General features: G+C 46.6%; 1 protein-coding gene across 9 annotated transcripts in view; it reads right to left on the bottom strand.

Moving 5' to 3' along the window:
- The window catches only part of SLC35D2 (solute carrier family 35 member D2), a 51314-nt gene that overhangs the window by 7750 nt on the left and 27075 nt on the right, over positions 1–16489 (bottom strand). For 6 of the 9 annotated variants that reach the window (XM_014466941.2, XM_014466943.2, XM_006101528.3 and 3 more), the window contains 5 exons: positions 14337–14408; positions 12899–12967; positions 9687–9789; positions 8086–8178; positions 3891–3958 (listed from right to left, as the gene is read on the bottom strand). In XM_014466941.2, the coding sequence (XP_014322427.1) occupies positions 3891–3958; positions 8086–8178; positions 9687–9789; positions 12899–12967; positions 14337–14408 (405 nt within the window). Of the gene's footprint in view, positions 1–3890; positions 3959–7401; positions 7606–8085; positions 8179–9686; positions 9790–12898; positions 12968–14336; positions 14409–16489 lie in introns of those variants that run through there. The other 3 variants (XM_023765022.1, XM_014466942.2, XM_014466944.2) reach the window with 3 other exon arrangements.

Below are 16489 nucleotides of genomic sequence, written 5' to 3'. Positions count from 1 at the left end.
TCATACACTAAGATTTGTTTGCTGGGGAATTATGGGAATATCTGCAAACCTCAAAGCTCTGCTGTCCCATCGCCCAGCAATCCACAGCATCCTGTTTTCTCTCGTATGCCGCATCTCGCCAGTATCAATGACAGTTCAAAGAATAGAACACTTTTTATCCCCCGAGTAGGGAAATTTGATGCTTTTGTGTTTTTATTAAGGAATACATTACTGCTTCCGTGGGATTAAAGGGCCTGTTACTGGGGCAGAAACATATTAGGATAATTGTCCTCGGGCCTGGGGGCGGGTGCCAGTGGCCGGTATGAATCAGAACCTGTCATTTCTCAGCGAGATTAAAAAGACCTGCAGAACCAGCTTTTAAAATCCAGCTGGTCAGCTTACTTCCAGTCTGTCTGTTACAATCTTCGCTCCCACAGTCCCGCTTATCTTCCTGACACACTTTCACTCCATCATACGCTTTATTTACAAACTCCTGATTACAAATAGCATTTCTTAACGCTGAGCCCTTCACCATAACTCCAAAGAAAGCCCCTCTTCTTCACCATTCCATTGGCTTTTAAATCACATTTTTTAAGTGTTATAATTTTTTAAATTTATTTTCAACTTGGAATAGAGGTTCGGTGGTTGAAAAAGTTTGAAATGCAAACTTGAAAGCAGTGACTATAAGTAGGAGGCTGAGCGTCTGAGGCCTCTGGAGTCTGGGGTGGACGCTCCTTGAGCAGGGACCTGAGAGAAGGGACAGGCCGAGCCCAGCGCCAGTTGTTCTGAAACCCAAGGACATTCTCAGAGCTCACACTGGTTGCTACTACGACGAAGAAGCAATGGGCCCATCCCAGTGTCCTTTAAGTGGGAAACTGCAGAAAGTTCTGGAAAACCCTCCAGGCCGAAATGGAAGCTTCTCTCTAGAGCAGCTTCAGAATGAACACTGGACCCTGGAGTAAAGTGTACACCACAGAAGAAAACTCTCAAATCCATGCTAAGGTGGACCCAGATCTATCCGGAATGAACAAAGGACAGCAAGCCCTGGCTGCGTGGTGCAGTTGGTTGGAGCGTCGTCCCATAGGTTGCAGGTCTGATTTCTGGGCAGGACACCTACCTAGGTTGTGGGTTCGATCCCCGGTTGGGGTAGGTACAGGAGGCAACCGATCGATGTTTCTCTCTCTTTCCCTTCCTCTCTCTAAAACCAATAAAAACATATTCTCGGGTGAGAATTAGAGAGAGAGAGAGGGAGGACAGCCAAACTGAACAGGCTGGCCTCAAAAAACAGAAATATTAACAATATATAATACTTATTGAGCATTTCTATATGTGTCTAGCACTGTTCTAAGTGCTCTTTGCTCATTCAGTTCACAAAGCCCACCGTATAAATCAGATACTTTAGCAGCTAATGTTTAGCTCATTGTTCCCAGTTTAGAGGTAAGAAAACTGAGGCTTGACAAGGTTAAATAATTTAACCAAGAACCATCCTATATAATAAAAGCCTAGGTGGTGTCACATGCAATGTCATCACAAGATGGCCGCCAAAAGATGGCCAGCAGGGGAGGGCAGTTAGGGGCGATCAGGCCGGCAGGGGAGGGCAGTTGTGGAGGACCAGGCCTGCAGGGGAGCGCATTTGAGGGCGACCAGGCCTGCAAGGGAGAGCAGTTGGGTGCGACCAGGCCAGCAGGGAAGGGCAGTTGGGGGTCATCAGTCCAGCAGGGGAGGGAAGTTGGGGGCGATCGGGCCAGCAGGGGAGCAGTTAGGCGTCAACCAGGCCAGCAGGGAAGCAATTAGGGGGTGATCAGGCTAGCAGGCAGAAGCGGTTAGGGGTAATCAGGCAGGCAGGCAGGCAGGCGAGTGTTTAGGAGCCAGCAGTCCCAGATTGTGAGAGGGATGTCCGACTGCCGGTTTAGGCCCGATCCCTGGTATCAGGCCTAAACCGGCAGTTGGACATCCCCCCAAGGGGTCCCAGATTGGAGTGGGTGCAGGCCAGGCTGAGGGACACCCTCCCCCCACCCCATACATGAATTTCGTGCACCGGGTCTCTGGTTCCATGGTCGGCAAACTGCGGCTCACGAGCCACATGTGGCTTTTTGGCCCCTTGAGTGTGGCTCTTCCTAAGCCTTAGGAGTACCCTAATTACGTTAATAACAATGTACTTACCTATATAGTTTAAGTTTAAAAAATTTGGCTCTCAAAAGAAATTTCAATCGTTTTACTGTTGATATTTGGCTCTGTTGACTAATGAGTTTGCCAACCACTGCTCTAGTTGATAATAAGTGGCAAAGTCACAACTGAAACACAGACCATCTGATTCCACAGTTCAGACACTTAGCTGGTAGAATGATGTGATGATTTTAGTGTCCTCAAAAGACCTACTTAAAAAACTGAGACCTACAGGGAACTCATGCAACTTAACAATAGAAAGATAAACAATCCAATCAACAAATGGGCAATGGACCTAGATAGACACTTTTCGAAAGAAGACATACAGAGGGCTGAGAGACATATGAAAACATGCTCAAAGTCACTAATTATACGAGAGATGCAAATCAAAACGACAATGCGTTATCATCTCACACCTGTCAGAATGGCTATCATCAACAAATCAACAAACGACAAGTGCTGGAGAGGATGTGGAGAAAAAGGAATCCTTCTGCACTGCTGGTGGGAATGCAGACTGGTGCAGCCACTGTGGAGAACAGTATGGAGCTTCCTCAAAAAACTAAAAATGGAACTCCCATTTGACCCAGTGATCCCACTTCTAGGAATATATCCCAAGAAGCCAGAAACACCAATCAGAAAGGATATATGCACCCCTATGTTCATAGCAGCACAATTCACCATAGCTAAGATCTGGAAACAGCCTAAGTGCCCATCAACAGATGAGTGGATTAGAAAACTGTGGTACATCTACACAGTGGAATACTACGCTGCGGTAAAAAAAGAAGGAATTCTTACCTTTTGCAACAGCTTGGATGGAACTGGAGAGCATTATGCTAAGTGAAATAAGCCAGTCAGAGAAAGATAAATACCACATGATCTCACTCATTTGTGGAATATAGAGAACAACATAGACTGATGAACAGGGACAGATCCAGAGACAGAGAAACAGCGATCAGGCTATCAATCCCCAGAGGGAAAGTAGGGGAGGGAGGGGACAAGGGGAAGAGATCAACCAAAGGACTTGTATACATGCATATAAGCCAAACCAATGGACACGGACAACAGGGGGAGGAGAGCATGAGTCGGGGGGGGGGGGAGGATGGGAGTTAATGGGGGGATGAGGACACATTTGTAATTCCTTAACTAATAAAGAATTTAAAGATTTAAAAAAAACTTTTAACAGGAAAGTGTTTTCTAAAAAGCACATTATTAAATGGGGGGGGGTGGTATATGGAACTGTACACAGACGGGGTCAAGCCCCAGAGAGTGACAGCTCCCACCCAGCTCCGCAGGCCACAGCACTTACAGGACAGCTCCCCCAGGGGGCTCACTTCTTCATTCCCTTCATGGAATGGTTACATAGTAAAGTTCAAGTGAAAAAAAGTCTCTCTTCAAGTTTATAATAACACTAGAAGCCCAGTGCATGACATTGATGCACTGGGGGGGGGGTGTGCCTCAGCCCGGTCTGCGCCCTCTTGCAGTCCAGGACCCCTTGGGGGATGTCCAACTGCTGGCTTCATGTCAAACTAAGTGTCGGAAATCAATAGGCAACATCATGTTTGGAATAGAATGTGGCATGTGACATGGGTCCCAGTCCACTCCTCTGCTACAGGGGTACTTTCCAGAGAAAAGTGGAGAAGCCCAAACAAAGGAATTTTGACAGAACAGAGAGAGTGTATATATTTTTATATTACCTGTCAAGAGATGCCATAGACCAAAGCTTGTACTTATCTATGATTTCTTACCCCAAAAAACAGGAAAGAAGAAACTGTATGATAAATAGGACATTCTTCCATTGGTTGAATTCAGTAGCCTGAAGGAAACGAATGATTAGATTAATAACATTACAGTTTAGATCTACTGGTTTTACCAAATTGTTCATTTTATTTAGTACAGGAACCAATTTCCCAACAGAAAATATGTATTTTTTTAAATCCTAGGCAGTACCAGTTATGTGAGATTGGGCAAATTACTTTTCTTCTCTAAAACCTCAGGTTCATTTTACAAAATAAGGATTATTTTCTTAAAACTTCCTCAAAAAAATCGATCTGAGGATTTAATAAAATTGTTTAGAACCTTGCGGGTGACAAGAACAAAATGGTAGCTATGTTGCTATGGTTATCATTAAATCTTCACTAAAATTGTAGTCACAAAATCAGGTTAGGTTTACTTTCTATAAAATAACCTTAGAAGAAAGCTTATTATAAAATTAATAATACTTGCATTGATTATTAATTATGAACTTAAGAAAACTAAGTTTTCAAGAACTTGCAAATGCTTAGGAAGTATCATAAACAAGTAAACAATTATTTGCTATTTATGAAGCAATAAAGTACTTTGGTGGAGGAGCCAGTAGACAGAGAAGTTTAGGACTCACTTTCTGCTCTTAGTCCCTAGCTGAGAAAATAAAATCAAACCTCTTGAAATGACAGGTGACAATAAAAAAGAGTATTTATTCATGATTTGTCTCTTGCCCGTCTCCAAAAATAATTTTAAGGTGACTCAAGACTATACATAAGTATTGCTGAATAACATGATTAAATGTAAGTTCTACTCACTTTCTGTTAAGCAATACTGTTAGCCAAGTTTTAATAATTTTATGTTCAAAATTATTTAAATCCTTAAGTTTGTAATTCAAATTGTTTAAACCAATTAAGTAGGATTCTCTCGTCTGATAACTACAACCTTGTCACACTTCACTGTCATCATTTCATTAGTGATGCTTTGTCCATCTCTCTTATCAAAAAGATACACATACCCTGGCCCGTTCGGCTCAGCAGTTAGCATCAGCCTGAGGACCAAGGATCAGGAGTTTGATTCCTGGTCAAGGGCATGTACCAGGTTGCAGGGTTCCCAGCCGCAGTCAGTGCACGATCAATGTCTCTCTCACATCAATGTCTTTCTCTCTCCCCCCCACCCCACGCCCACCTCCCCCTCTCTTTCACTCTCTCTGGAAATCAATGGAAAAAGTATCCTCGGGTGAGGATTAAAAAAAAAAAAGACACACATTAAATGTTGATAATTTCTGAAACTGGTTGCTGGGTACATGGGGATTGTTACACTATTCTCTCTCCTTCTGCATAGGTTGGAAAGTCTCCATCTTAAAACTTTTTTCAAAAAAATTGCTTACTTGTGAAAGAAAAGTATGCAATGAGTACAAACCTGTCATACTGACTGGCAAGGCCCAGGCCAAGGAACATCCCCATGGCTGACGCCAGGACTAAGGTCAAAACCAAACAGAAACTACGGAAGGCTCTGTGTCTGAAAGTCAGATAAAATGGGGAACAGGAGGAAACCACACTCCCCCAACTAAAACACTGACCTCCCCAAAGAATGGCAGGTATGTGTGTGAACAGTGAATGGAAGTTCTCTATGCCCGATGCCACTTAACCAGGGGGCGATGGAGGAATGTTCCTGAGTCATGACAACGTTGGGATTCTTTGCCTCCGAAAGTTAAGACAGGTTTTAGTTTCGTCTCTCATAATGATGAGGCTGTGTGGGTAGCATTTTAAAAAATAAGGTAGCACGACATTTATTTAAACACACAGAAAATAATTCAGGAATAACAATAGAGCACTTCTTCCTTTACACTTATTATTACTGTAAAAATATGTTGGTGTATGAATCCTTTCCATTTTGCATTTAAGGACTTTCTAATCATAAAAAGGCATACTTATAGTTCATCAACTATAACACACTAAATGTTCTTTGGCGCATTGCCAGGTATAGAAACAGTTGCAGGGATGTGAAGTACAGCCTGGGGAATGTAGTCAATAATATTGTGATCACTACATATGGTGTCAGGGGCACGGATGCCGGAGTTACCCAGGTGATCACTTCTTAAGTTATATAAACGTAAGTGTCTAATCAATACGCTGTACACCTGAAACTAATACACTATCGTGTGTCAACCATAATTTTAAATTTTTTAAATATTTTTAAAATAAATAAGTACTTTGACTCAAATGACTAAAGAAAGTTCACCCACTGAGTGTTTTCACAGAGGCCCCATCTGTTAGCAATCGCTGCTCTTGGCAGACCAACGGCCTGTGAAGTCGAGGCCCAGGAGGGACCCCCACGCAGAGGCTCACCCCCCATCTCCCGCCTGACACCACTGCCCCTCTCCAGTCAGCCAGGAAAACCGACTCCGCAAGTGCTCCCTCCACCAACAACAGAAGCTGACATTTAGTCTGATTCACGAATCGACTCCTGGTGCAAACCACACTTGGCCAGTAAAGTGCAGTGTCCCACTGCAGACTAACACCTCTGCACAGAAAGTCCTCCTTCCTGGTGTCTGGTGCACAATCTAACACGGAGGCAGCCCCGGTGAAAATGACCCACGGGGAGAAGCTGTCCTGATTCAACTGTGGGCGAGGAAAAGGCCCTCCACCCGCAAGGCTCTTCCGGGGTCTGGTATCAAACGGACGGAGGCAGGCGAGCAGGAGGAAGTGGCGCATCTCATCACACACTGTTTAGCCGGTTTGCTCACAGGGACCTAAAGTTCCGTTTCTGGCCACCATGCCATTCATGATATTGTTCCTACGGGAAGTATGCTTTTAGTTTCAATCAGCTGTTGGACAAGTTTCTAGGAATTTCTAGATTTTGACTTCAAGGAAGAAACCCAGGCCTTATCTGCAACAGCCCTGAAACGCCACCTGTCAGCACAGGTGGGCTCAGGGACTTCAAAGGAAAAACTCGTTTCCTCGGCGATGACATGGGACAAGCTTCGAGGGCCACTGCACCGAGGCTCATAATCTCGCCTTGTCCATGGCTCAGAGCCTGCGGATGGCGGCTGAAGAGTGACTGCTTTCAGCCGTCCTGCCTGCTCCTCCCGAGGGGGGTGCGTGCTTGCACCAACAGTGAGCCCCGCTACGCCAGGCAGCCCTGCGTGAAAGCTGGTGTTGCTGGGCAGTTCTCCATAGAAAACATGGACATGGCTGTTGACTCCAGGGGCGCCGCTGCCAAGCCCACCTGCTGCCCCCTGGTTTTCCGAGAGGAATTGTGCAAGTGAGACGGTTCAGCTTCAGAAACAACGATCAGCCCTGCATCAGCCCAGGAGGCCCCGGAAGACGCAGCCTTCAAACCCCTGACAGCAGATGGGGCTGCCTCTCAGGCTGCGTGCTCCCCACCGCGTCCCAGGATCGCTGCCCGGCTGCTCAGACACCCAGGCCCAGCAACTCGAGGGTTAACGCCGCAGCAGGGGGGTGGCCGAGGCCACATGGACGAGGTTTTGCCCAGCACCTAGTGTTCCACTTGAACTTAAACATCTGCCTAAGATGCAGGCAACGTTCCTGGAGGCGGCGTGGCTGGCAACTTCTGAGGCAGGGCTGGCAGGGCGGGCATTCCCGCGCTGCTGGTGTCCACACGCCCCCCTAAGAGCCGGCCCCCACTCTCTCCAGCTGGGCCTCGTGCATTCCCACTGACCCACCACCGTGTTTGTCCCTCGCTGGTGTGCAGCGCCTACGGGAGCAGGGCCGACAGCGAAAGAAAAGTACCTTCTCAAGATTTAAACACAGAGCCTGGGGTATGGGGACAAAAGGGCTAAAACATTCCAGGGGTGGGAGTGAGGGCACAGGGGAGGGATGCCAGGTGAATGGAAAGAGACCAGGCAGCGTGGAAGCTGGGTGGCCCCTGAGTTCATTGAGTTATTCTCTCTCCTTTGTCTAGGTTTTAAAATGTCCCTGATCAAGGTAATAAATAAATAAGTTCACTTTTAACGTCAAAATCCCCTTCTATGTCGAGTAGCTTCCCCAGGCTCCCCACACCAGCAAGGGGTAGCGAGACCCACCCTCGGACTTTCATGGGGCTCCCCCCAAAGCCTCCAGCCAGGAAAGGGCATGACTGGGATGTCGGCCATCCCGCTGTCATGGAATCCCCACAACCTGTTCCCCTTTTATTTCAGGGGCACCCGAGGCTACATATGGAAACTGCCGCGCTCACCTGCCGGAGGTCCCCGGTGGAGACGCTGAGGATGAGGGTGGGGACGATCATGAAGCAGGCGTTGTAGAAGAGCACTCCGTACTTGCCCAGCTCCTGCGACAACGGAAACTCCGCTCAGCAGCAGGTCCATCGCTACCGCGAGTGTGTGCGGTTAGCAAGCACCCTGACCAGCTCTGTAGTGGACGATTTCCAGCACATTTCTGGCATGAAGTGCTCCCCTTCAAGTACACTGTCATCTCAGAATAAACATTTGTTTCGCACGAAAAGGACAGATAAAACGGAGGGAGATGGATGACCTCCAAGGTTCCACCCTTCTCTGACATTCTAACATTTTTTAAAGCAGGCTATTAAAAATAAGAACTCTGGGACAAAATAAAGAACATAAAAAAATGTTAATATATTGCCCTAGCCAGTTTGGCTCAGTGAATAAAGCATCGGCCTGCGGACTGAAGGGTCCCGGGTTCGATTCTGGTCAGGGGCACATGCCCGGGTTGCGGGCTCGATCCCTAGTAAGGGGCGTGCAGGAGGCAGCCAATCAATGATTCTCTCTCATCATTGATGTTTCTATCTCTCTCTCCTCCCTTCCTCTCTGAAATCGGAAGGAAGGAAGGAAGGAAGGAAGGAAGGAAGGAAGGAAGGAAGGAAGGAAAGAAGGAAAGAAATTGTTCCAGCTTTGGCTTTGCGAGCTCTTTAAAAAAAAAAAAAGTTAATATAAACAGAACTCCTTAGAAACATCTGTTCTTTCCATTGAAGAACCGCAGGTTAAGACGCCAGGTATCTCATGTCCTAATCTCCCATAAATTTACTTCATTAAAGTGGCTACGCCGCTTCTCCACCACTTTCCATACAGGGTGACATACTGTGATTCTCAAAAGGCAACAAACCTGTTTTTGTGAAACTGCCACCATCAAAGAACAAATGTCTGTGCAGAGAAAGGCAGTGCCGTGAGCGCAGCGCGTGGGAATGAGCCTGTCATCAGAGCAACCCCCTCACGGGACACAAAGAACTTGGAACAAAGAAACGCATGTCTGGCTCGTCCTCGGAGTTGCCCGAACAGCTGGGTGGGGAGAGGGCTGGGCAGCAACTCAGAAGAAAAGCTCATCTGCCCACCAGCCCCTCGGGACTGAGCGAGGCGGGACTGCGGACAGGACTTAGCCGCTGCCCGCTCCAGTCGCCTGTCCACAGGGAGGAAGCGGAGGTTTGAGGACGTTAGGCACAAAGTCACAAAGGCCCCGGGAAGCAGCAGACTTCACTGTGGCCCTCGTCCCAGACTCTCACGCTGGAGTTGCTCTCAGTCTCCCTGTCGCAGAGGATGATGGGAAAAAGCTGCTTTTAACTTTAATTTGCCTTTCAAAACAATCCCTTTTATATATTCTGACTTTGCTTCAAAAGAGTGGCATCTTTTCCTGTCCTATCTAATTTTCAACCAAAACTTTGCAAGGCGAGGAGTCACAAGAAACTATATGGATAAGACCACTGAAAAGAAATGAGGGACATTGTGTAAATTGCATTACTTGCCACCTTTACAACTCATTTTCTGTTTTCACGTAAGTTCAGGGGCCAGATGACACAGCCTGAGACACAGGAGGGAGAGACGGTACCTGCGGGTCCATTTTCTGCTTCGTGTAGACCCCATTCGCTGCCGTGAAGATGTCATTCAGGAGCACAAACACGTAGCCTTCCAAGTTAAAGGCCAGGTCGGAACTGGGAGGGAGAGCAGAGGAGGGTGATTCAGAAGCTCACAGCTTGGCCCCCACGGCCGCCTGGTCCATCTTTCCCTGATAGATCCGTGGTGATGCTAGTAATTACCCCCCCCGCACCCCCCCCCCCCGAGGTGAATGCCCAATGCTCCGCTTGGCCTCCAGACAAACAAAACCAGGCCATCAGGCGGCTTCGCCTCCATCGCGAATGGCTTAAACCCAGAGGACATTAACGGTCCTGTAACTGCAAAGCCCTTTCTTTTGCTGACGGACCAGCTGGCATGTCTGCTGAGCTCTGCTTGTCTAAGGGGAATGACTCTCCCACACACCCAGCGGCCGTTGCTTATTGTAGCAAACAGGGCCATCCCCAGGGTCCAGCCGTGGGGACAGCTGGGCAGTGACTGGGGCAAGAGGAGTCGCTGGAGAAACTGACACCTCCATCTGGTGCCCAGTCACACACCGCACCCCCAGCACCTTGTCCGTCAAAAAGGCCAAGCAGGGGCCCATGCTCTCTCTGCGGCTCCTCTAAGGCTCCCCTCTTCCTGTTCTTTTGAAGATCTTCTCCTCCATTCCCACTTTAAATAGTGACACTAGCATGAAAATGTGTGGGGGCGTGTGGCGTAGAGAGGAGAGAGAACGGCAGCTCGGCCAGGCTGCCATTCATCCCGCTGCCCTGGACCTTCCAGGCGGCATCAGACCCGTCCTAAGTCACAGACAGACACCGCCCAGGAGGCCCTCTGCCCTCTCGGGGTCAGTGCGTGGGGCCTGCGAATGTGACTGGCAATGGACAGGTGAGCAGCAGAACTAGGTATGCAAATTGTAGTCATATTTTATGTGCACAGAATCCACAGAGACGAAGTGGAAGTCCATGAAGCTGTGGACTCAGGGGCGACTACGCCATTTTAACAAAGACGAGGGTTTAGGTTTGGAGGAACAAATACACTGCAGGAAAGGGACCGGGACATCCCTGGGGAAGCGCAGGAGGAGCAGGGTTGTTTGAGGGAGGTCTGTCATGCTGACTCCTCACCAATAACTGCCTTCCTGTTCCTGGGGGAGGACTGGGCACCTCACCGGGAAACGTGTGGCCGCTCGTAGGCAGAAAGGGGAGGGCAGAGAATTCCTACACCTGTTGACTCTCCACCGCCTTCCGCTCAAAATAATGCTTATGCCAAAGTGGCCTACTTTGGAGCAGCATACCCTGATCCCCTTCAATATCAAAACAAGATGATTTCTAACCAAAGAGGAGGGAGTAGAGAGGGGCCAAAACTGCACCAACATATGAACGCAAATTAAACTAGATTTTGCTTGAAGCTTCCACTGGCATTAGCATCTACAAATATATTTGTGAGAAAGTAAATTAATTTTAGATCACCGTAAATCAGAATTCTCTGGCTCAGTCACAGAAATGGAGTCTCTCAAAATAAGGGTTCAAACCTCCTGCCTACGCACATTTGGCTCAGTGTTTAAAAGGTGGCCGTTCCCTAACTTGGCAGAGTTGAATGAGCAAACAGCCAGGCTTCTCCGAGGGAGGGAGGGAGGCGGAGCTCACTTCCTCAGGAGCTGAGGGATCCCCGGAGTTCTCAGATCTCTCTGAGGCTGGGGGTGGGGCCTAGTTCCCAACGTCATCTGTTTAGGCCAGTAGTAAAAGCACAGAGGTTTGAGAAGAATTTACTTGTTCATAAATGCGCAGATGCATGGTTAACCCTTGTGGCTCATCTAGGGCTGTTCACACACATTCTATTTCAACTTCTTCTGGACATGTGCCTCGATTTGGCAAATAAAATGTCAGAGGAATTAACTCATCACCGTGGGCCAAAGTGTGCAGAGTTGGTGCACAGTCCCCGCAGGCCCTCTCCCGGGCTGGGGGAGGCAGGGTGCCTCAACCTGGATCCCTGTAGCTACACTGAGCAGAGCACACACAGCATTTGAAAATGTCCCCATATCTCACTGAGCAGAGCACACACAGCATGAACCGGTGTCGGTTCGCAGCGTGGCGGGAGCAGACTATGTGTGGCATGCTAAACCCCCGATCTGAGATGTGGGGGCTGTTTGTTACAGCAGCATGAGTTGGCTGATCCAACTGAGTCCATTCTAGGATTCCTTGCATTTGGATGAGTTAATCTCAGTGAGAGGAGAGAAGGTGGGGTCTCAGCTGGCCTACAGCTCGGAACTGCGCTTGTCACCCACCAGGATGGTATCCAGGCTGCGGGTGCTGAGAAAGGGGGAAATCGAGACTCATGCTCCCAGCTGGCTCCCAGGTTGTGTTGGACATTTGGGAAGCACGCCACCCTTCCCGCTCATTAGGGTGCCACGCAGGTTAACGATGAGCTGACTTTCCACCAAGAGGTTCTGGAATGTGCTTCCCCGCACGCAGGACCTGAAGTGCCATTCCTCACCACGGGCTCGCAGACATTCCTATAAACCAGTTTCCGTAAAAGTCTTCCACTGGCTCTAGGTCAGCGGTTTCACGCCGAGCTCTGAGACCCAGAAGGGGAGGCTGTGCAGAGGCCCGGAGCGCTGTGGGAGGAGGGCACGCTAACAGAGCACACCCTTTCTTAGCTACTTGACTCGTCTGATTTTGTTTGAGCAAAAGTCTTCATGATTAAGATGGGCTTTCAAATGCCAACGTGGAGTTCTCACTCCTGGTCTTGCATATCAGGGAGTAAGATCGGAGGCATGCACTGGCACTGGCTCAGGTCTCAAACATGCCTAAGCTTTTCATGAGAGGTTCTGCCCTTGGATTACTGACTCCTCAGGCACCACAGCACTCAAGGGCTTTATGAAACTGCTATTCTTCTTGATCAAATGCCCAAGTTTTCAAGTAAAATTTTATACTGAAGACAAATACTCAGTAATGAAAGTAAACAGTTCCGTCCTTTTTATGAAGGAAAGCTGCATTCATATCGTATAACGCTCTCTTTGTATATCCTCAGACATGTTCTGGCCCACATGGAATCCAGCTTGGCTTTCACAGGAACACACGGGGGTCCCCCTGACATCAACGGATCTGTCTCTTGGCTGCTCAGCCAGATGGGAAATAAAAGTGAGAGCGGGCTGGGCCTATTGTCACAAACACAAAGAAGTTACTGAGCAGAAACTGCCCAAAGTCTTACCCAGCTGCTATGAAAGCGCCGAGAACGATGGCAAAGACACTGATGATGATGTTCAAGGGATACTGTTTCCTGTCACAGATAAATAGACGGTTAGCTAGGCAGGCAGACAGACCAAGGAAAGAAGGAGCGTGAAAACATATGGATTCTATTTTTAAAACAAACTGACAATAGACATTGTTAACCGTTTTATAGCTAAAATCTAAGGAATACTGCTTTACCTAGAGAAAGCATTAGAAAAGTATCTTTAAGGAGATGAGTAAGTCAAACCAAATTTACTGTGTTTCTTAAGCAACTGCCTTAATCTGGTTATGAGTGTCTTTCTCTGCTGTCACTGGAGAGACGCTGAGACAAAATGCAGGACAGCTCGTGCTGGTAGGGCTAGTCAGTATGTACTTTATCAAGCATCCAAAGGTTAAGATAAAATTCAACAGCAGGACTTAAAGGACTGGGCCACCACCCAAATTTCATGGCTAAATAATCTTCACAGCAAATCAGGAATGACCTTTTTGAGTGTCAACCTGAGTATCCTTATGAGAAATTTCTAAACCAACATTATAAAAATCAACTTACTCTGATTGTGTCACATCATAATCTCTGCATCAGAATCACCTCCCCTCCTACCCTAACAGTTTTGTGTGGAAAACTGTCCCTCTGTGTTCCAAAATCAGTGTACATTCCCTCTGGATCAGGAAACAGATTTACATCTGTTTGGTAGTGGTGGTGGCTTTTTATAAATATCTACCACAAACATGCATTATTTGTCTAATGTAAAACTACAATAAAAAAATCACTCATGACTTGGTTAGTGTGGCAAAGTTGGCTGGACGTCATCCCATACACAAAAGGTTGTGGGCTCCATCCCTAGTTGGGGGTGCATGTGGGAGGCAACCTATCAATGTTTTGCTCTGTCTCTCCCTTCCTCTGTCTCTCTCTCTCTCTCTCTCTCTCTCTCTCTCTCTCTCTCTCTCATCAATAAAAACATATCCTCAGGTGAGGATTTTTAAAAAAATCACTCGCCCTAGCCAGTTTGGCTCAGTGTATAGAGTGTTGGCCCTCGTACTGAAGAGTCCCAGGTTCAATTCCCGGTCAAGATCAGGTACCTGGGTTGAAGGCTCAACCCCCAGTCCCTGTCAGGGTGCGTGTGGGAGGCAACCAACTGATATGTCTCTTCCCCTCACTTCCACTCTCTGTAGGAACATCAAGTGCAAAAATATCCTCTGGTGAAGATTAATAAAACAAAACAAATCATTCATTAAGTTGGTAGGGAATCATGAAAACAGGAGACTGCTTTTAAGTTGAACTATATGTCCTTAAGTTACAGCTACTAGTAATTCAAATCAACTGTTTGGAAAGAGGACTGGATGTTGAGGATTTGCTAGGGAAAATGACTGCAGGGAAGGGAGAGAGGAGTCGGAGGAACCGAGGAAAAAGCAATCACCCGAGTATGATGGTTTCCAGGAGTAAAGTCAGCGGGATGGTAAACTTCCTGAGCACGGTGAACATCGGCAGGCTGCAGGAAAGATGCAAGCAAAACAACATCAGACACCAAAAAAAGGTTTCGCATGTTTCACATTTTTAATTAAGGCACCAATTTTCCAAATGAATATGAGGAATTAATCTAATTCTCACATATACTACTACTAACAAATCACATTAAATAATTCTAAAAATGGAGATGAAATAATTTCATGCCACTTTCACTTATTAGCTATTTAACACATCATAACATCCAACTACTACAAAACTGTGCTAAAGCTAGTGTACAATGTGAAGAACCAATGGACCCTTTGGCAAAGCAAACTGGGCCTATGTATCAGGAGCCATTAAATGGGCCCTGGCAGGTGACTCAATTGGATGGAGCAGCTGGTAGACCTAAAGTTGTGGCTTCCAGGGCACATACCTAGGTTGCGGGTTTAATCCCTGGTTGGGGCGCCTATAGGAGGCAATCAATCTCTCTCTCTCTCTCTCTCTCTCTCTCTCTCTCTCTCTCTCTCGTCAATAAGCATACCCTCAGGTGAGGATTTAAAAAGTATTAATGAAAGAAAAGCAGGTAAGGTACACTTAGTGATAAAAAGTTAAATGTTTTCCCCCTAAGATCAAGAATAAGACCAGGAGGTTCTCTCTCACCCCTAAGTCTATTCACTATTATACTTGAGGTCCTAAAGAGGGCAATTAGGCAAAAAAGCATACAGTTTGGAAAAGAAGAAAGAAACTTATCTTTATTTGCAGAGGGGATATATTTAGAAAAGCCTAAGGAACTCATTTAATAATTATTACAACTAATGAGCTAAGCAAGTATGCAGGAAACAAAATGAATCTACAAAAATCAATTGTATTTATATTCACTCTCAATGAACAATCCAAAAGGAAATTAAAACATTCCACTTGTATAGCATCAAAAAGAACAAAATTCTTAGGAATAAATTTAACAACAGAAGTGTAAGACTTCTACACTAAAAACTACAAAATAGCCCTGGCTGGTGTGGCTCAGTTGGTTGGAGTGCCATCCCATACATCCAAAGGTTGCGGGTTCAATTCCCAGTCAGGAAATTGAAGTTTGCAGGTTTGAGCCCTGGCCGGGATGCATACCAGAGGCAGCAGATTGATGTTTTTCTCTCTCTTTTCTTCTCTCTCTAAAAAATCATTTAAAACATATCCTCAGGTAAGAATTACAAAAAAGAAGAAAGGAAACAAAAACTACAAATATTGCTGAAAGATGAAAGATGATTAAATAGAAAGACACTTCATGTTTATGGATCAGAAGGCTTATTGTCGTTAAAATGGAAATACTCCCCCAAATGGACCTATAGATGCAACACAATCCCTATCAAAACCTCAGCTGGCATTTCCCCCCAGAAATTGACAAGCTGATTCTAAAATTAACATGGAAAGGCAAGAAAGCCAGAAAGCCAAAACAATATTTTAAAAAGAACAGAGTTGGTGGACTGAATTTCAAAACTTACTACAAACCTACAATAATCAGTACTGGTTTAAGGATAGACATATAATCAATGGAATAGGATCAATAATCAATCAATAAATCCTTGAGGGTGTGTGTGGGAGGCAACCTCTCACATGGATTTATATTCTCTCTCCCTTTCTCTCTCTAAAAATAAATTTTTTAAAAAAGTATTTAGGAAAAGCGTCCCTAGCAACAGCCCAACAAAGAGAGGATTTGGGTGCCAGAGCACCCCCTTGGGAATCATTTTGGAAGTGAGTTGAGCTGTTGGTCGCTACTGTGGAGTCTTGAGAAGCTCAGCATCAGACTGAAATTAAAGATGGCGACAGAGTAAGCACGGACATGCTCCCAAGAACAAACTGGAATTACAACTAAAACACAGAAAATTTTCCTGAGTAATCCATGGAAGACACACAGGAGAGAACCCTGATACCGCAGAGAGACTGGTAGGGGGGGTGGAGGTGCAAAAGGGCTGGCCGGGCACCCCAGACAGCAACTGAAGTTCTGAAGAGATATCTCAGCTGTGGGGGGGGCCACTGAGAACTCTGGGGTCTAATCCCCAAGCTGGGCTCCCCAGTAGAGAGTACCACAACTGAGAAGAGTGCCCACACAACACCTGGCCATGAAAAGCA

Source organism: Myotis lucifugus, unplaced genomic scaffold, assembly GCF_000147115.1.
Source record: "Myotis lucifugus unplaced genomic scaffold, Myoluc2.0 scaffold_371, whole genome shotgun sequence".
NCBI lineage: Eukaryota > Metazoa > Chordata > Mammalia > Chiroptera > Vespertilionidae > Myotis > Myotis lucifugus.
Note: the sequence above shows the minus strand (reverse complement) of the source record. Positions and strands in the feature narration are given on the sequence as shown.